General features: G+C 45.9%; 1 protein-coding gene across 4 annotated transcripts; it reads right to left on the reverse strand.

Annotated features, from left to right (window-relative positions):
* Positions 1-10,104: 10,104 nt before the first annotated feature.
* Irak1 (interleukin 1 receptor associated kinase 1) lies at positions 10,105-20,014 on the reverse strand. Of its 4 annotated transcripts, none has more exons than XM_036174932.1 (14): positions 19,635-20,014; positions 19,390-19,557; positions 19,084-19,215; positions 18,867-18,970; positions 18,479-18,673; positions 18,166-18,230; positions 17,668-17,782; positions 16,755-16,873; positions 16,129-16,336; positions 15,674-15,739; positions 14,013-14,249; positions 13,198-13,579; positions 12,583-12,696; positions 10,105-11,530 (listed from the first exon to the last, which is right to left on the reverse strand). In XM_036174932.1, the coding sequence occupies exons 1-14, from the start codon at positions 19,768-19,770 to the stop codon at positions 11,469-11,471; spliced, it is 2,103 nt and encodes a 700-aa protein (XP_036030825.1). In that variant the 5' UTR covers positions 19,771-20,014; the 3' UTR covers positions 10,105-11,468. The 4 variants fall into 4 exon arrangements, with proteins under 4 accessions (XP_036030825.1, XP_036030826.1, XP_036030824.1 ...); XM_036174933.1 differs by having other exon boundaries at positions 12,583-12,732; positions 14,181-14,249; positions 19,635-20,011; XM_036174931.1 differs by having other exon boundaries at positions 12,583-12,732; positions 19,635-20,011.
* Positions 20,015-20,329: the final 315 nt, after the last annotated feature.

A 20,329-nucleotide genomic window follows, 5' to 3' on the forward strand; every position in this document is an offset into this window, starting at 1 on the left:
ACAGGGATTCTCTGTGTAGTTTTGGTGCCTGTCCTGGATCTCACTCTGTAGACCAGGCTGGCCTCGAACTCACAAAGATCCACAAAAGGACCACGCATGGTGAGAAAGGCCTTTTATGCCAGCACTGGGGAGGCAGTGCCTCTGCCTCCTGAGTGCTGGGATTAAAGGTGTGTGCCACCACTGCCTGGCAACCCATATTTTTTACCTATATTTGCCACATGGTTTGGTACCTTTTCTCAGCATGGCACGTTCATCTTGCTTTTCCTTGCATTTGCCGGCAACTCTCCTTTCTTCTTCCCATCATTCTCCTAGTTTGGTTGTTCCACCTATAATTCCTGCCTTGCTACCAGCCAATCAGCTTTTTTTTTTTTTTTTTGTCTTGTTTTTTGTTTTTAGAGACAGGGTTTCTCTGTGTAGTTTTGGTGCCTTTCCTGGAACTCACTCTGTAGACCAGGCTGGCCTCGAACTCACAGACATCTTCCTGCCTCTGCCTCCCGAGTGCTGGGATTAAAGGCATGTGTCACCACTGCCCGGCTCTCAGCTTTTTATTAAACCAATCCGAGTGACAAATCTTCACAGTGTGAATAGAAGGATTATTCCACAGCAGACAGGTTTGGTGACATGTGCCTTTAAAGATTTGGGGTACTGTTTGCAGTGCCCTTAAAATTGCTGAGAATGAGTGTCTCACACTCTTCAATATTTCTAATGTGATCATCTGGTTATTTTTTAACTTTATTTTCTGCCAGGAAATAAAGTAATTTGAGACCGTGAAGGACAAGGAGGAGGAGAAGGAGAGGCAGGTCTTACTTAGATGAAAGGATAGGTGTGCAAGGATGTCAGGTTTCAAACCTGGGCCAAAGACTGAGGTGCCTATTTAATGCTTCAAAGCTGATGTTGGCTGTCAGGTTCTCCCTACATCCCTCAGACCCTACCAGTTACAGGACCCTGGCTGGCACATCCTGTTCCCTAGCCCTTCCCTATATAATCCAGACATTTTGGTTACCTGGTCCTTCTTGTCTAGTAGTTTTTTGGGTCTCCTGGCTGTTGCACCTGGTTCCCCTCCTTCCTCTTCTCACATGGTCCAGCTCAGTCTGGCCATGTCCACTCAGGACTCTCCCAGACGCCCTACCTCTGGTTATGCTCTCCCACAAATTTATAATAAACTTTCTCCTCCAACATACATAGGAACATTCATGTCCTTTTCTTTTCTTTTTTGTTTTTTCATTCAATGGGAAGTCCTAGAAAGAGTATATATGAAGGGAAATGTAAGTGAAAGCAGACTTCAAAATACAACTATCTTTGGGATTTAAAATAAATTTGAGTACCAGAGTGTGTTTTTGTGGAAGATTCTCGGTATTCGGACACTTGAAGAACTCAGGGTATAATAAACCAGGTTTTTCAGCTAGCTTCAGCTATGAGTTTGACACGAGTTATCTGAGGGAGTTTCAATTGGGGTATTGCCTTGATTGGATTGGCCTGTGGGGGCATTTTCTTGATTGTTGATTGATTCCACCACTAGGTAGGTAGTCTTGAGTTCTATAAGCAAGCTGAAGCCCAGCAATGGTGGTGTATATCTTTAGTTCCAGCACTCAGGAGGCAGAGGCAGGCAGATCTCTGAGTTTGAGGCCAGCCTGGTCTACAGAGTAGGTTCCAGGACAGCCAGAGCTGTTACACAGAGAAACCCTGTCTCCTTCTCCCCCAACCCCTCCAAAAGAAGTTAGAGTCAAATATAGTTAATATGGCTGAGCCTGTTAGTGCAGGCCTACAGTCCCAGCACTCAGAAGGCAGTGGTATGGGGGTGGGGAGGCCAACCTGAGCTATATGTGGGATCCTTTCTGAATCTCATGGGCAGTGAGCAAGTGTTCCATCAGTGAGCTAACTCTTAGCCCATGAATGATCTTCATTCCCTTCCTTTTGAACATATATATGTATCTATTTTTATTTATTTCTTATTTTTTTGGAGCTGAGGATCGAACCCAGGGCCTTGCGCTTGCTAGGTAAGTGCTCTACCACTGAGCTAAATCCCCAACCCTCTATGTATTTTTAAAATTACATTTATTTTAGTGTTTATTTGGTGTGTGTGTGTGTGTGTGTGTGTGTGTGTGTGTGTGTGTGTGTATGAGCTTGTATATTAGTGTTCCACAACATGCTTGTGAAGGTCAGAGGACAAGTTGTAGGGTTTGCTTTTTTCCTTTACCATATGTGTCCCAGGGATCAAACTTAGGTTGTTAGCCTTGGTGGCAAGCAGCTTACCTGCTGAGCCATCTCAATAGCCCTGGTGTTTTGTTGTTGTTGTTGTTACTATTTTATTTCATTATTCTCGGCTGTCCTGGAACTCCAACTCACAGAGATCCTCCTGCCACTGTCTCCTAAGTGCAGGGATTAAAGGAATGCACCACACGCCTGGCTATTATGGTTTTTGAGTCAAGGGTTATCTGTGCAGTTTATGCTGATCTTGAACTCCTGATATGTCTGAACACAATCCAGGGATGGACTGTGAGTATAATTCTGAGTGCTTGTGACAATACTCCAAGAAAACAAGAGTCTTGTGACCTCTGTTTCTTCAAAACATGGAATTGTTCTTGGAATGTGGTCTCGTGCTCCTCCCAGGTGTAGCAGAGAGGAGTGAGTTGACTTCAGATCACTCATTCTTTGGGGGTTGAGAGAGGGTTTCTCTGTGTGGCTTTGGGGCCTGTAGCTGGAGTTCTTGCCAGCCCTGCCTGGGCAATCAGGTACATTTTGGACTTACCAAAATAGAATCGATAATGGAATATTTTCTCTGAGTTTGTCAAATGCAAATGGATTAGAAATTGTTGAGGTATTTATTGCTTGAATATATTGTATATAGTTGTACTTATTGTATATAGCTTTTCTTATATTAGTTATAACTTTTTTCTCTATATTAGAATAAAAAGGGGAAATGTGGTGATAATTTGTGCTGAAACATGATATTTTATTTGTATGTTAATAAATAAAGTTTGCCTGGAGATCAGAGGTCAGTGAGCCATAAACAGAAGTCAGGCAGTGGTAGCCCATGCCCTTAATCTGATCACATGGCAGGCAGAGTCTCTGTGTGTTCAAGGACACAGCCAGCATGGAGACACACACCTTTAATCTCAATACCAACCATAGAAGACCTGGAGGTCCGTACAGACAGGCAGTGACAAGGAAGTCATGTGGCTTAGAGACAATGAGAAGTCAGAACAGGACACAAATACATTAAAATATGGAAAAAGTTATACCATGAAAAAAAACCCCTATGTCTAAGAAAGCTAGAGTGGCTATATTCATGCCAGATAAAGCCAACTTCTGAAGGGACATTACTAGTGACAGAAGGGTACTTCATAAGAATAAAAAGGTAAATTACGAATAAATGTATTCAATGACAGCTTCAAAATACCTACAACAAAATCTGACAGAGCTGAAGAAAGAAACATGAATCCATAATTACAGTTGAACATTGCAATAACTTTCTCAGTCTGCAAGACAAGAATGGGTAGATGGGAAATCATTGAGGCTACTGAGACTTGTATTGCACTAACAAGTACTTTGACATACTTGACACAGAACTCTCTACTCAACTACAGATTATGAACTCATCAAACACACAGGGCACATTGCAAAGCTAACCATATGCTAGGCCTTAAAACAAGTCTCAATAAATTCAGAAGAAATTAATAAACTGTCACTACAATGGAATCACATGAAAAACCAATAGCAAAAAGATAATCTGTAAAACGTTATAGTTGGCCTTCTGTATTCATGGTTTCATATCTATGGATCTGACCAACCAATCAATATTTCTTTTGAAGCTTGAGGATATTTTTATAATATAATTATATTAGAATTAAAAAAATTCAGGACAGGCAAGCTATAAATCTTAGCAGCTGCATAGAGGAGAGTGGAGAAGAGAAGTTATTATTATTAGCTATTTCAGTTGAGTTAAGCTGACATGGAGGTCAACCATATGGTGGAGAGATAGCCACTAGGCCAGAAGGGGAGCCTTAGAGAAAAACTAAGGGAGCACAAAGTACCAGAAAAAAGCTTATGTAGGCTATGGCCAGCATTCAAAAGAAAGAGACAGAAAAGGAGAACTTATGGCTTGGATTCAGAAAGGTGGGCAAGCCCAAAAGAGTTACAACCTGTAGGGTCTGTGCTTAGAAAATATTTTTCTAATTCCATATATACTAGATACAAATTTCCCTCCTTGCTATTATTCTCTAAACAACACAATGTAAATAGTATTTTATAGCATTTACATTGTACTAGTAACATAAGCAATTTAAAGATGATTTCAGTTGTAAAGGAGCACTGCTAAGTTACCCATGGAACAGAAAATAACTTTTACCAGTGCTCATGCAGGAAATCCTCAGTAAGCCCAGTGGAGCATAAAAAGCCAACAAAACAAAACAAAAAGCAAGACAAGAAAGTAGCATGCTGGGGATGCTATGAATGTGTTGCTCTGATTGACTGATAAATAAAACACTGATTGGCCAATAGCCAGGCAGGAAGTATAGGCGGGACAAGCAGAGAAGAGAATTCTGGGAACAGGAAGGCTGAGTCAGGAGTTACCAGCCAGACACAGAGGAAGCAAGATGTAAAAGTACTGGTAAGCCACAAGCCATGTGGCAACGTATAGATTGATAAAAATGGGTTAATTTAAGATGTAAGAGCTAGTCAATAGTTAGCCTGAGCTAATGGCTGAGCAATTTTAATTAAAATGAGCTTCTGAGTGATTATTTTGTAAGTGGGCTGTGGAACTGAGGGGGCCCAGCAGGAGTGGAGAAAATCCAGCTACAGTAGCAGGGCAGGATTCCACTCTGGGTCCCCTCCCCTGTCAAGACTACTTTCACTTTGGCTTTGCAAACCTTTCCTGCCTTTTTTTAAAAAAAGGAAGTCACAGAGGAACTTCTTGGGAAAAAGGAGTTCAGCAACAGTAGGAGGCAGAAGAGAGGGAAATGGAGAAATGACAAAATTACACTATAAACATGTATGAATCTTCCAAGGAATACAACAAAAAGAAAAATGCAGACTGTTAATTAAAATAATAAAGTCAGCTAGGCAGTGGTGGCACATGCCTTTCATTGTACTACTTGGGATGCAGAGGCAGGCAGATTTGAGTTTGAGGCCAGCCTGGTCTACAGAAAGAGTTTTGGGACAGCCAGGGCTACACAGAGAAACCTTGTCTTGAAAAACCAACCAACCAAACAAACAAACAAAGTAATAATAAAGTCTGTGGAATAATTCTTTTGTACACTGTGAATATGTATTGATCTCATTGTTTTAATACTAACTGGACAATAGTTAGGCAGGAGGAGGTTAGGGGGAGAGCCAAACTGGGAGAACGCTTGAAGGTGGGGTCACCAGCCAGACACAGAGGAAGCAGATGAACATGCTGTACTGAAAAAAGGTACTGCCACGTGATAGAGTAACCCATAAGAAATATGGGTTAATTTACGTTGAAAGAACTAGTTAGTAACAAACCTAAGCTATTGACCAAATAATAAGTCTCTGTGGGGTTATTTGGGGAGGCAGCTGGTGGGACAGAGCTGACTGGCAGGTCAGAGAAAGTCTACCTATAAAAGTCAACTCCTCATGGTAAAAAATATTGTAAAGGATGATGTGCATACATTATATGCCGATTTGTGCCATTTTATACAAGAGCATTTTTTTGAGACAGGGTATCATGTATTCCAGATTGGCTTCAAATTCAACTACATAGCTGAGGATAACCTTAAATTTTTGATCTTCCTGCTTCCATGCTTCAAGTACTGGGATTACAGGTGTATACCACCAGGCCCCATTTATGCAGTGCTGGTAATGGAACCCAGTACTTTGTGAATGCTGGAAAAACACTCTACCAACTGAGCTCTATCTTTGTATAAGGGACTTCAGCATCTATGATTTCCCTATCCATTGAGGGTTCTGGAACCAATTTCCGGTGGATAACAAACAAGGACTGTACTTTTCAATTAAACAAAATGCTTCTAAGTAAGTTATTGGTTAAAGGAGAAATTAGAAAATATTTCAGCCGGGTGGTGGTGGTGCACACCTTTAATCCCAGCACTCGGGAGGCAGAGGCAGGTGGATCTCTGTGAGTCTGAGGCCAGCCTGGGATACCAAGTGAGTTCCAGGCGCAAAGCTACACAGAGAAACCCTGTCTCAAAAAACCAAAAAAAAAAAAAAAACCAAAAAAAAAAAAAGAAGAACTGCCTCTAACTCCAGTTCTAGGAGGATCCAATGCCTCTGAGGGCACCTGCATTTACATGCACATACTAACATATAGACACTCACAAGTATTCATAATTTAAAATGTAAAACATAGGGCTGGAGAGATCGCTTTGCAGTTAAGAGTATTTGTTTCAAGTTCTTTTGTTTGGTTCCCAGAATCTACATGTTGGCTTACAACTCTCTGTAACTCCAGTTCTAGGGGTTCCAATGCTACATTTTGGTCTCTGCCAGCACTAGGCAAAAACATGGTGCACATACATGCATTCAGGCGCTCATATACATAAGATAAGGATAATTTATGAAAAACAATAGTAAAAATAAAATCTCAAAACCATAGCATTTTAAAATAATTTATTTTTATTTTATGTGCATTGGTGTTTTACCTGCATGCACGTCTGTGTGAGGATGTCAGATCTTGGGGTTATAGACAGTTGTTAGCAGCCATATGGTTGCTGGGAATTGAACCTGGGTCCTTTGGAAGAGCAGTCAGTGCTCTTAACTGCTGAGCCATCTCTTCAGCCCCCAACCATAAGCATTTTTAAAATTAGTGAGGCTATACCCAAGTTAACTGGAAAAAGATGACCAAATTATAATTCAAAAATAAACAAAAGAAAGGAAATTGTTAGGAGTGGACAAAATAGAAAATGGACAAATAATTCAGAAAAATTAATAAAATCCCCAAAATTAGTAATTTAAGAGGTTAAGTACACATATGATCAACATTGACTCAAAAAAACCCCTAAATGGATATATATATATATATAAGCTGAGGACCGAAGCCAGGGCCTTGCGCTTGCTAGGCAAGCGCTCTACCACTGAGCTAAATCCCCAACCCAAAAATATATAATTTAAAGACATTGAATTTCTTTCGTTTTTATTGTTTTATTGTTTTTAGACAGGGTCTCCCTATGTAGCCCTAGCTGTCCTGGATCAGGGATCCTACTGCCTCTGCCACCAGGCTGGCCTCAACTAAGAGATCTGCCTGCCCCTTCCTCCTGAATGCTAGGATTAAAGGTGTGAGAAACATTACTCCAGGCTGACACTGAATTTCTAATTAAAGCTTTCTGAGGCAGGTGTTAAGAACTTCCTGGGCTCAATACCCAGCATAGTAAAAATCCAAAATCACACCACCAAAATAACAAAACGATCAAACCAACCAACCAACTAACCAACAAGAAATGTACTATAGCTAGGTGTGGTGATGGACACCTTTAATCCCAGCACTCAGGAGGCAGAGATAGGCAGATCTTTTGAGTTTGAGGCCATCCTGGTCTACAAAGTGATTTCCAGTACAGCCAAGACTGTTACACAGAGAAACCCTGTCTCAAAAACAAAACAAAAACAAAACAAAACAAAACAAAACAAAACAGCACCCAGACTGAACCAAAATTAAAGAACATTCCAGGTTCAAATGGCTTCCCTCGTTAACAACCTATGAAATACATAAAACAGTATCAAGTATGCTCACTCTTTAACAAAAGGAGGACAGAATATTTTCCTATTTATTTTTCTGATGTTCAATTATCAAAATAAGAAAAAATTATTAGAAAACTGCAGTACAATTATCTGTCATGAATATAGATACAAAATTGAACATATAAATTGGTGAGATGGTTCAAAGTTGTACACACACACACACACACACACACACACACTCAGAGACAGAGAGAGAGAGAGAGAGAGAGAGAGAGAGAGAGAGAGAGAGAGAGAGAGAGAGAGATACATGCTTTTAATCTCAGCACTCAGGAAGAGGGGCAGGTAGATCTGGTGAGTTCGAGGCCAGCCTGGTCTACAGGTCAGGGAGGGCTACAAACAAATAAAAAACAAAAACCTTCAAGATGTTAGTAAATGAGATTCAGCAAAACAAAAGGAAGGACATCCTGTGACCAAGCAAGGATGTGAATCCAGTTTAACATTCAAAATCAGTGTGATCACTGCATGAACAGAATGGAGGGAAATTCCATGTTTATCTCAATAGAGTCAGAAGTATCATTTGAAACATTATGTAACTCCTCTTACAATTTAGCCATTAGAAGAAAAATTTTGACAGCTAGGATAAGCTTTAAAAATACATTTATGACAACCTTCACAGCTAATGTCACATTTAATGGTAAGACAATACTATCTATGATGGAGAACAAGGATGTCTATCTTCACCACTTTCTTTCTTTTTAAATAGAGCAAACATAGATATGTTAAAGAAAAGTGAGAGGGCCTGGAGAGGTGGCTCAGAGGTTAAGAGCACCAACTGCTTTTCCAGAGGTCCTGAGTTCAATTCCCAGCAACCACATGGTGGCTCACAACATCTATAATGAGATCTGTCACCCTCTTCTGTACACATAATAAATAAATAAATAAATCTTTTAAAAAAAGTGAGAAAGAACTCCTAAGATGCCGTGTGGTGGTAGCACACACCTTTAATCACAGCACTCAGAAGGCAGAGGTAGGCGAGTTTTGAGGCCAGCCTAGTCTACAGAGCTAGCCCAGAAAAGCTATGGCTACACAGAGAAACCCTGTCTCAAAAAACAAACAAACAAAAAAGAACTCCTAAGAGTGAGAGGGGTTCCCCATTTGTATTCAAAATTTATAGGCCCTAGCCAGTGCAATAAGAAAAAAATAAAAAGGCAGTTGGGCATGGTGGTGCATGCCTTGGTAGAGGCAGGTGGATCTCTATTGGGTACTATGGGGGTCCAGCCCCTCAACAGTCCCCTCCCAGGGTCCAGGAAGAATCTACAACCAGCTGATAATTAATCTTTGAGGATAAGAAATGAATCTACATACATGGAACTCCTAGACCATACACTTTATTATTCTGTGTCAGTTCTCTCTCTCCAAGCTTCTATTCTGCTCTCATGCCTAGCTCCTTTCTTGCCCGATTTCTCTCTACATTTATCTGCTGTTCCCTCTAAGTTCTATCTTAATTCTCTCATCTTAATTCTGTCCCATCTAGGTTCTCATCCATCTAGTTCCTTCCCATCTTAGCTCCTCTCTCATCTCCTTCTCTCTCACATTGTTCTTCCCCATCTGGCTCTTCCTCATCTTCCCTCGTGTTCCTCTAGTACTCTCTTCTAGCCCTTCAATCCAGTTCTTCCCCATCTCAGTACATTCCTCTCCAGTTCTTACCCATCTAGTTCTTCCATTCTCTTTTTTCCTCTCTCTCCCCTCCTCTCAGTCTCCTTATTCTCTCAGTTCTCCCCAAGTCTCTCAGGAATCCGGTTATAAACTCAAGCAATAGCAACCCTCTGGCAGAGCAAGGTCACCAGGCTTGAATTCTTACAGGGTCATAAAGGCAGATAAGAGTTTTCCTCAGGCAGTGACCACCAGGCTTTCTTTTATAACCCAAAAGGGGAGTGGTAAAGGAGGAGGTCAACTGAGAACTAATGATTGGTTAGTATATGGAAAAGGGAATTTATGCGCTCAATCTACATTCCTAGAAGTGGTTAGGTAAGAAGTTAGGAGTCTATAGTGTTAGTAATAGAAAAGGAGGGTCTCAGATAGCACAAGAAATAAAACTATCCACCTTAGTTCAGGAGATCATTTGGCACTGGATGCTTTGTGGGTATTTTAGATAAATACACTGTTAGGAGTTCTTGGAAGCACTCATAGCATTACAAGAAAATCACTGTAGGAACCATATATATATATGCTAAAATATCACCAAGACTTCTTAAGGCATGGCTTGACCTTTGGACAAGTCCTTGACCTTTCCAAGTAGTAGCTTTTCTGAAAGTAGCTGAATTCCATTACATTTTCCTGCGGCTTGCAGCAGATCTCCTGAGTTTGAGGCCAGCCTGGTCTACATATCAAAATCCAGGACAGTCAGGACTACATAGTGAGATCTTGTCTACAAAGAAAAGAAAACTAAAAATCATATAGGTTGGCAAAGAAGAAGTAAAATTGTCTTTATTTTTAGATGGGAAGATTGTATACACTCTATCCCAGAATAGTCATCCCCAAACAAGTGGAACTAGTAAGTGCATTTAAGTAAGGTCACAGAATAAAGATCAGAGGCAAAACTTAATTATATTTTTATATATAATTGATGAATAATTAAGAACATGAAAGTTTCATTTCTAATAGCATTAATACCATTCCTAATAGCATTAATATCTATAGGAAAAAACTTAATGGCACATGAAAGCAAGGGTAGCAGCACTGAGGATCTACCCCAGTCTGGGTGTGGCAAGAGAATGGAAAAGATGCTCGGGGCCTGAGTTTTGGCTGGATACCCAAGAACCAAAGAATTAGAAAAGCACAAAGCTTTTAGTGCAACAAACTACAAGTTTAACCAGACAGTGAAATGCACACTTTTATTACTCAAGGACAAATTGGATGTTACCAGTCCTTCACAGGGGCATGTAGTGTGACTTGTGACTCAAACACAGAATCACTGTAAGCCTGGGCTATAACCCTGGGTTACTTTTGAAGACACTTGGTGACACAAAAACTTGCTTCTTAAAATGGAGCCTTCCTCCCTCCTCAAATACTTTCTGCTTTGCTCTCAGTTTCTGCTTTTTGGGGCTTCTCATTGTCTGGGTACCACAAAGCTTGGCTTTGCTAGACCTTTCTGCCACAACCAGTACCTTGGTCTACAGCTCAATCTGGGGCACCCACAGCTCACCTGCAGGGTCTTAGGATAACCTGCCTAGTAGGCAATCACATGAAACTAGCTCACAGGTATCTGGTAAGGCCAGCATATACCCACCCGAGATTGGGAGGGGGTTCTACTGGACTCTTGGGAGATTCTCAGAGTGCTCACTTCCAGCTAGTGGACTGAACTGTAAGACACTCATTTTTGCAATTTACAAGCACAATAGCTACTTTCTCTTGGGGCTCTAGGGAAGTTCAGAGGGATGGACTAACAGTTATTGCAGGCCTGGGTTGCAGATATCTTATCTAGCTCTCAAGGGAGCCAGCTCCCACCATTCAAATAGCCCCACTTGCCTCCATGGGGCCTGTGTAACTACCAGTCTTCAGTCATGTACTACCCCACCCTTGCCTGCTCTGCTTGCCTTGCTCCCAAATGCTGGCCTGCCCTATCAGCTTCTAGCAGGCTCTTCAGTTGGCCCTGCCTGTGCTCACACCCTGAGAACAGCAGGTCCACCACTCTTTCTCCTTCGCCAGGGTAGGCCCCACACCTGATGCCTTTGGACTACTGAGGAGGTTGCACATCATGAGAACTTCCAACCATGAGAACTTTGACATCTGAGTCTGAGGGATTTGCCTGGGTGAATAAATCAGCTCTGAAATTCGTCACTTTCTTCAGGCCCCTGTCTGTTTTTAGGTTCTAAATCCAAGCCTATGGAAGAGAAAATACCTCTTAGCAAGTTGGGGACAATTTGTCTTTCAAACGCCCTGGCTTGAAGGCTAAACCATGACTACAGAACTTATAGGGCACCTTTTTTTTCCCTGTTGGTTTTTGTCTGAGAAAGGGTTTCTCTGTGTAGCCCTGGCTGTCCTGGAATTCACTGTGTAGACCAGGCTGGTCTCAAACTCACAGAGATCCACCTGCCTCTGCCACCAAGTGCTGGGATTAAAGGCATGAAAGTCACTACTGCTCAGCTCAGGGTACTCTTTGGAAGCAAGTTTTTTTTTTCTTGTTAGTTCACTTTTTGAAAATAAGATATTTATTTGTGTGTGTGTGTGTGTGTGTGTGTGTGTGTGTGTGTGTGTGTGTGTCTGAGTTTATGTGCACCATATGTACACAGGTGTCTGTGGAGGCCAAAAGAGGGACTCAGATCCCCTGGGACTGGAGTTATAAGTGGTTGTGGACTACCTAATGTGGGTTCTGGAGACTGAAGCCAGGTTATCTGTAAAAGCAGAACATGCCCTTACCCATTGAACAATCTCTCCAGCCTGCTAGTTTGTTTTATTGAGACAAGGTCTCGTATATCCTAGCCTGGCCTCAAACTTTCTATGTAGCCAAGGATGGCCTTTACCGGCACACTATCATGCCCAGTTAAGGCTTTTTCTAAGTAGCAGCATGTTAAATAGTACCCGGAGTAGAAAATTCCTGCTGGGGCTTCACATATTCTGGGAGCATGAGGGAGGAGACTGGTACTCTCAGATGGGAGGAATGTGCTGTTGATGCAGAGTAAGGAATGGAGTTAGTTATCTTTCAACAGATGTTGAGTGCAAGCTGGTTGCGAACCACCATTAGAGGGAATGGCCTGCCTTTCCTACATTCTTGGTGAGTGGGTTGTTCTGCTGTTTAGGGTTGGCACAAGGAAGTATGCCTGTGTGTCCTGGAGCTGCAGTGTATGAGCTTATGTACATGTATTTATGACAGAGGTGGGAGGCTCTTCTGGGGGCCCACTCTTTAGGAATCAGAGCTGGGGTATCACCAGGTACCTGGGAAAGAGCCTGATGACAGCAGCTGCAGACTATCCAAGACTCCCTCCTCATACAGGGCCAGCTTCTGTACCATCTTCTGTCGGGCTGGGTTGATGATGATCTGTGGTGGCTCTGATGACAGTGAGGAAGAGCTGCTCATGGATGTGCCTGGGCAGAGACAGTAACCTCTTAGTTGTCCCTGACAAACCTAAGTGACACTCTAGCCTCCAGAGTCTTCCTAGCCCCCACTGCCAGTGATGTTGGCTGCAGGGCAGAATTCCACAGTGAACTGAGGCCCAGGCTGGGAGGAGGATCACACTACAGATGAGGCTCCCAGGATGTCTGGGCAGAGTCTATTTTTACTTTTGACTTCAGGCATGGGGTGGAGAGATGGGCTAGAAAGGAGTTCCTAGTTCTTCTCACCCATGTTGGGAGGATGGCCCAGGTAGGGGATAAAAGATAGTACCAAGCCACTCTCTGTGGCCCTTTCCATGACCTTGAGCTTGCTAAAGACACAGTGGGCCAAATATTTGGCCCTAGATTCCTCTGCCCAGAAGACATGGGTGGGAAATAAATAGGTTATTGTCAAAGGAGATCCTTGTCCCACCTCTGAATACCCATTCCCAGAGTTACCTTCCGTGGTTGTGGGCTGGAAGCCTGGGCCACTCCTCAAACTTGATTCTCTAGTGGTACTCCCCTGGGTACAGCCAGCCTCCCTGAAGGACGATGGGCTTGGGTGGCAATCTGGAGTCAAGTGCCAAGAGTGCAGGGCAGCAGATAGGCCGGGAACACTCTCATCACTCTCCACTGGCTGGTTAGGGCTTTTCTGGAGTTGCTGGGCAGTTTGGTCTGGGGCTCTTGTGGGCACTACCAGAGGCTGCCATGGTTCACCCCCACTCTGGACACAGCCAGTGGTGGACATGTAGGAGTTCTCCTGTGGGGAAGGGGGGCCATGGCCAGCAACCTCTAGCTCCCAAGGAGGCCCTGCCTGTAGCCCCTCTAGCCTCTTGTACACCTGTGTGGAGAGAGAGGCTCTCAGAATGGGCAGAGCTGGGGCTCCTAGTTGGGCAGGGCAGCCCAGATGTGACACCCTGTGGTCAAACTACAGAGCTGCTCCAGGTTGTCCTAGACTTGTCTGTGTTCAGAATAAGTGGTAAAAAGTAAGAGAAAAAGACAAATGTCGTGGCACAGAACCCCTATGAGGAGGCACCGTAAGAGCCTTTTTCTTCTACCTGTGACTGGGATCTGAGCCCCACCCAGCAAAGCAGCAGCCCTTCACCATTTAGTTCTGCAGAGTAAAACAGAGCCAGAGGGAAAGCAAGGAATGTTGGGGGTTTTGCCTCTGTAAAGAGATCAGGCAGTGTAGCTTGTGTATCAAGCAGCATAAGAATCTGAGGTTTCTGGCTGGCCACTATGTCTCCATGGATAGCTGGCTTCACCAGGGCTACCTGGGTCATGGGGGGCCTCTTCTTGGCCCGACGGTGCATGCAGCAACAAGCTAGTTGAGCCAGGGCCAGGCCCAATTGTGGTGGGCAGGGTCCAGGTCTGGAGTCCAGGTGCTTCTTATAGATCTGGGCAGCGATTGGAGCAGCCCAAGCATCTGTGGCCACACCCACCTGTAGAGTGGGGTGGGTGCTTTTCAGGGCCACTCCAGCCTCTTCAGCCTCATCTTCAATCAGGTCTTTCTGTAGGACAAATACTGTGAGCATGGCTCTGCCAAATCTTCCAGACCACTGTCATTCCTGTGATCTTTTTTTACTGGGTTCATTAAACACCCATTGTATGCCCAATGCTGTCTGGGGATTTACTGAAAACAGCCACAAACCAAACACTTTGGGCCTTGTTTTACAGACCTAACATTCCATTGCAGTGGGGGAAACAGATCCCAACAAAAATATTAGTCTGTTAGCAAGGCCCATAGGTCCTGAGAAGTGGCACTGGAGCTAGAGTGTGCTAATGGATACAGAAGATTAAAGGAAGGAAGGATGGGTACAGTCTGATTCAGTTTGTTGGTTGGGTTAAATCCTCCGCTGGGCCCAACAGTGGACAAAAATAGACCCATCTAGGAGAGGCAATGGGAGACATACAACTTTGTAAAAGGTGAAGACCCAGCACTAGCCAAGCATGTTCTGGGTCCAAGAATTGCTGAAACAGTACTTGTGTGTTAGTGTCTGTTTTCTATATGGGAAACTGAGGCTCAATGAAGAGCAGACTTTGATCCATGGCCACTATCAAGATGTGACTAAAACCCAGGTTTCTTGTCTCTTTTTTGTATGTTTGTTTATCTGAAACAGGATCCCATGTAGCTCAGGCTAGTCTCAAACTTACTATGTAACTGAGGATAACTTTGAATTCCTGATACTCTTACTTCTGCCTCCCAAGTACTAGGATTATAGGCATATGCCACCATAATCAACTAATTTTTTGTTGTTTTTGATAGAGAGTCTTGCTATATAGCTCCAGCTCCCAGCAATCCTCCTGCCTCAGACTCTTGAATTTGGGACTAAAAGCATGTGCTCAGATGCTAGGCTTTAAGTCTCTTATTTCTTAGCCTCATCACAGTGTACAGCAAGGCAGACAGGAATGTAGGGGTACGGGTCAGGATAGCTTGGAGCTATCTGTACAAAAGCCTGACTAACTCTTTCCCATTGCCTTTCCTAGGCCCTGCCTTCTCTGAGTTCCACTGCAGCTTTGGTCCTAGAATATCAGGAATGTCCCTTTCTTTGTCCCCAGCCCAGGGCAGAGGGGGGACCTGTTAAGGTTCTTCTTCCCTCCTTTGATGGGGATAGAACCCAGGGCCTTGCACATAAGGTAATCACTCTACCACTGTGGCTATATCCCCAGCCCCAAGGCCCATGTACAGAAGAAAGACAAGTTTTTCCAAGCAAGGTAAAAGAAACTGCTTGAAGACTCACCCACTTCCAAAGATGAGTCAGCAGTGGCAGGCTGCTGTGGGGCACTGCAAAGGATCTGTATCATTCCACCCTTTGGGGCTGTACCCACTGGTTGCTGCTGTCCGTCCGTCCCTCCTTCCCTCCCTCCCTCCCTCCCTCCCTCCCTCCCTCCCTCCTTCCTTCCTTCCCTGAATGCAGCACCTCAGGAGTCTCACCAGATACTTGGTCCTGGTACCTTGTGTCCTCACAGCCCTCTGGCCAGCAAGGGTCTCCAGTATTACCTAGAGAGGGTGGGATGGAGAGCATCACCCTAGGTCTTAGCAGGGAGGTATTATGTGCAGATAAGAGGACTGTAGAGTGGGGATGGATCAGGACTCATAGGAGATCAGCCCTGGGAAAGGGCAGGTAAAGACTACTTCCTAGCAAGGACAGAGATATGTAATAGGACCAATGCTTAAGCAATTAAGAGTGGCTATATGAAGCAAAAGGATGCAAAATTACAAACACAATTTAGTGCAAGGGAGGAGGGAACTATATGAGGCAGGGTAGACCCTGGGGCCAAAGTTATGCTAACTTCTCACTGACCTATGCCTAGAATTCTCTAGGCTTTTCTGCCTTTACTTACTGGTGATTTTCCCTCCCCAATCCAACAGAAGGGCTGGTGGCTCACCACCCCAAAGCTGAAGGTATCCGTGTCCACAGCCAGCCGGCCTGTCTTGATGTACTCCTCAGGCAGGTAGGCGAGGGTACCCCGTACTGTGCAAGTCCGGGCTACAGTACTGCTCTGGCTTGGGTTGGCCCCTGCAAAGCGGCTGAAACGAGCCAGGCCAAAATCTCCCAGCTTGGGCATCAGTCTTTCATCCAGAAGCACATTAGAACTTGGAGAGAAAAGAATGGCACCAATTTAGGATGGTCATAGCCTTCTCTGTCCCCCATACCTGAGTGGCCTTGATAAACTAGACTAAAGGCTACCAGCCTGGCACACTGAATATGGAAAGTGGCTGACACTGCATCCCAGCTGTCTAAGAGCTAGCTGTCCCAGGGTCCCAGCACATAGTTTGGCTTCTGCTCACCACTGAGGCCTATTACTGGCTTCATTTCCATACCTGCACCATGCAGGGGTACTCAGAGCCATAAGTACTCTCAGCTCTGAGGTTTCAGACAGCATTTGCCCCCATATCCACAGGACTGGGCAGGAGGAATCTCAAATCTCACAGAGCACTCAGAACAGGACTGCTCATTGAGCAGGGGTCACTGTTCTAGCTATACCTACAGTTCTTCTGAGCCCCTCCTCACCTCTTGATGTCTCCATGGATGAGGCTGGGGCTGTCCTGATGTAAAAACTGAATAGCCCGGGCTGTGCCCAGAAGAATGTCCAGTCGTTGAGGCCAGGAGAGTGGGGAGCAGGCCTGGGTCTAGAGTGGCAAAGATGGAGGCACAGGGGCAGCTGGGGGCATCTGTTCTTTGATTCCCAACCTTCCCCTCACCTGTTGCTCTATGGCTTGGAGCAAGCTATCCACTTTATTCTCTGATGCTTAGTTTTCCTTTCTGGAGAATGAGGAGCAAGACTGTCCATGACCTAATTCATGAGCAAGTGGCAACTAAAGCTATTCCCAAGGCTTTGGCAAGCACCCTACAGCTGGAATAACAGCACTCAGGACAGAATCCAATGGGCTCAGGTTCACTTGATGCCCTTATCCCTACCCTTCCCTAACACAGCTTGACTGAGAAGTAAGGAAACTCTTGCCCTGTATGTATGGTGGCTTGTTAGTATGACACTCAGGCATGGCTCAACCTAGGGTTCAGTTAGACAGTCTGTTTCTACTCATTCCCATTCCTCAAAAGCTATGTGGACTAAACCCTATATCTATTCTGCTTACAAAGCCAATAACCCTGTCTTTAGAGGAGCAGCTGGGGAGAGGCCAGAGGGAAGAGTTGTATGGAAAATCCAGGGCCAAGATGGGTATAATGGTACATGCCTATAATTCTAGCACAGAGATGGTTGAGGCAGGAGACTTACCAGTTTGAGGCCAGCCTGGGCTGGGTAGTGAGGCATTGTTTCAAACAAACAAACAAACAAGCAAATAAAAAGGAAGAAAGAAACCCTTGGGCCAAACCTTCAATTTGAGGGGGGATCCAGAAGCCCAGGTCCAGCCTGACATAGACTAAGGAACCAGGCTAGTAAAGATGCCAAACCAGCTGGGACTACCTGAAGGTGGAGTTGATCCTCCAAGGAGCCATTGGGCAGGAAGCCATAAACAAGGCAGTAGAAGCCACTTTCTGCACAGTAGCCAGCAAAGTCCACGATATTTGGGTGACGAAACCTGTTACAAGGAGTGAAGTCTGAGTTCTCTTTTGTTGTTGTTTTTCCAAGACAGGGTTTCTCTGTGTAACAGTCTTGGCCATCCTGGCACTCACTCTGTAGCCCAGGCTGTCCTCGAACTCACAGAGATCCCCCTGCCTCTGCCTCCCGAGTGCTGGGATTAAAGGCGTGCGCCACCACCGCTGGACAGAGTCTGAGTTCTTTAGTTCTCTTTTCATCAGGCCAGGCTGGGTGGGCAGCCTTTGATGTTCCCTCACCTGGGCCTGACAAGGCCTGGAGGGCCTGAGGGAGCCAGGTGTTGTGCTGTGCAGTCCTAGAGACTGATAAGGCCCTGGTGTGGCTCTCTCCTTGTGCCCTCAGACAGGAGGGACCCCCAAGGCTCACCTTGACAGCTGCTCCACCTCTGTTAGGAAGCTCTGTTTCACCACAGTCCACTCTAGGTCAGCCTCCTGCAGCCCCAGACACGATGGGGTAAGAGGCAGGGAAAGTAGGCAGCATGAGCCAAGCTTGCCAACTGTTTCCAGGCCCATAATAATGGAAGGCTTGGGGTCCTTGAACTGGAATCAGAGGACTGAAGGAATTGTTTGGGGAGGCAAGAGGCAAGGGACTGCAGAAGTGAGGGAGGTTGGAGGGAGAAACTGGACAAACAAGGATTAATGGATTGTCTTCCAGGTGGCTACCCCACTGTTACACTTACCTCCTTCAGTCTCTTCACAGCATATGTGGTATTTCTCATTACTGCCCGGTAGACACACCCAAAACCACCCTCTCCAATCCTGAGCTCTTCAGAGAAGTTGCAGGTGCCTTGGGAAATCTCACAGAAGGGCCAGCAAAATGGGGAGGGATGTGTCCTTTGGAGGCCAGGGCCAGACACTGGGCTCTCTGGGCTTGGCTGTTGGAAGAGACCATGGATCAGGTGAGGACCCTGTCTATTTCCCTTGGTCCAGGCTGCAAGCTCCTCTCAACCCTGGTTGTCTCTCAAATGACCTGGCTGTGCTGTTGTGGGCTCTGTGGTACACCAAAGGCTGAGTTTCTCCCTCCTTGTCTAGAATTTTCCCTGGGGTGGGGGGTTAAAGGACACCTACCTTGGTAGAGGAAGGGACTGAAGATGGCAGTGGTGGCTTGAAGGAAGCAGGGACTGGAACCGGGAGGAACTCTAGCTCAGAATAGGTCTGGGAGCCTGGAAAAGCTTCATAAAGATGCCAGTGAGAGGCAGAGGCCAGTAGCAGTCTACAGCCATGTTAACAGTCAAGGTGGCCTTTTCCTCAGGCCTATCAAGCCCAACACCCAGGTTCTTTTTACCTGGGGAGAGGAAGGTGGAGGAAGAGGACTGCAGTTTCTGGGGGCCCCAGTCCTCAGCCTCGGAGCCTGCAGAGATGCTGCTGGGCCTTGGAGCAGCGGTGCTTGGGGGTAGAACAGAGGCAGGAGGGTGCCCTGGAATAACAAGGAAGGAAAGGAGGGTTGTGACTCAGGTCTGTCTCTGTCTGTGTGTCTGTCTGTCTGTGTGTAGGGAGGGGTTCCCATATGATTTCTTGTCTCAGGAGGCTCTGTACCCATCACCTCCCGTGGGTTCCCATCCCTAATGTCCCTGGGGCCACGCTCGCTCACAGGCTGTGATGATGTCCCGCGCACGCAGCAGCTGCAGGTGCGTGAGGATGTGAACGAGGTCAGCCACGCGCGCGTTGCGGTTGATCCAGGGCCACAGGACGCTAGCTGTGCGCTGCTCTGCGCGCTCACACAGCCGCAGCTCTGTCTGGTCCCGCACAATCAAGGCCGCTGCGGAGCGGGGGAACGTCAGGCTTTAGCGCCAGAAACCCGGATCCCCTGCCCCACGCCGGCCTGCCGTCACCCACCGAACTGGCACCAGTCGGCGGGCTCCAGGGCGTCCATCACTTTGTAGAAGCGGCACATAACCCAGGGTGGCACCTCGTACAAGAAGTGCTGGGCGCCGGGAACCACAGGCTCCCCGGGGCCCGGCCCCCCGGCCATGGCTGCTGCCGCCGCCGGGCCGGGGCCTCTTGGGGCCTCGGCGGGCGCGGGCCTAAGCCGGCCGGGTCCGCGAACACTGACTCACTTCCCCTTCAAGCCGGCCTCGTGCGACGCCCGGCAGGGCGGAAGAGGCGGCGCTCGGGACCGCCGCCATCTTGCCCTCCGCGGCCTTCGGCCACACGGGGGCGTCCCATGCCGCCCTCAACCGAGGTCTGTGGTCCTACAGGAGGATGGGCTTCCAGCAGTAGGAACCGTCTGAATAGGACTGAGCAGGATGAAGAACGACTTCCAGTTCTGGAGACAAAGGGCATAGGAAAGATATGATGTTTTACAAAGGCGATTTATATCAAGCCTGGTGAAAGTCACGGAGAGGCTCCTTTTGGCTTTATTTGGGGGGGCAGTGGAGAGTCAGCTGAAATGTTGGTAGGACACGGTCAAATGTGGGTCACAAAACGGCCCTCTGGATGATTCTAGTCATCTGGTCAGAGAATGGTCTGAAGATTGCACACCACCCACACTGCCTTTGTGCTAGATCCCACCCTTCCACCCCCATCCCCGC

This window comes from Onychomys torridus, chromosome X (assembly GCF_903995425.1).
Source record: "Onychomys torridus chromosome X, mOncTor1.1, whole genome shotgun sequence".
Lineage (NCBI taxonomy): Eukaryota > Metazoa > Chordata > Mammalia > Rodentia > Cricetidae > Onychomys > Onychomys torridus.

Bases quoted from the DNA above. Each gene is read 5' to 3' on its own strand.
- Irak1 (XM_036174931.1), bottom strand. From the start codon at position 19,770: ATGGCCGGGGGGCCGGGCCCCGGGGAGCCTGTGGTTCCCGGCGCCCAG. The intron at 16,874-17,667 runs GTAGTCCCAGCT...TTGCCACTCTAG, and splicing joins AGGATCAACTCCACCTTCAG to ACCCAGGCCTGCTCCCCACT. The intron at 16,337-16,754 runs GTGAGGAGGGGC...TTTCTCTCCAAG, and splicing joins ATCCATGGAGACATCAAGAG to TTCTAATGTGCTTCTGGATG.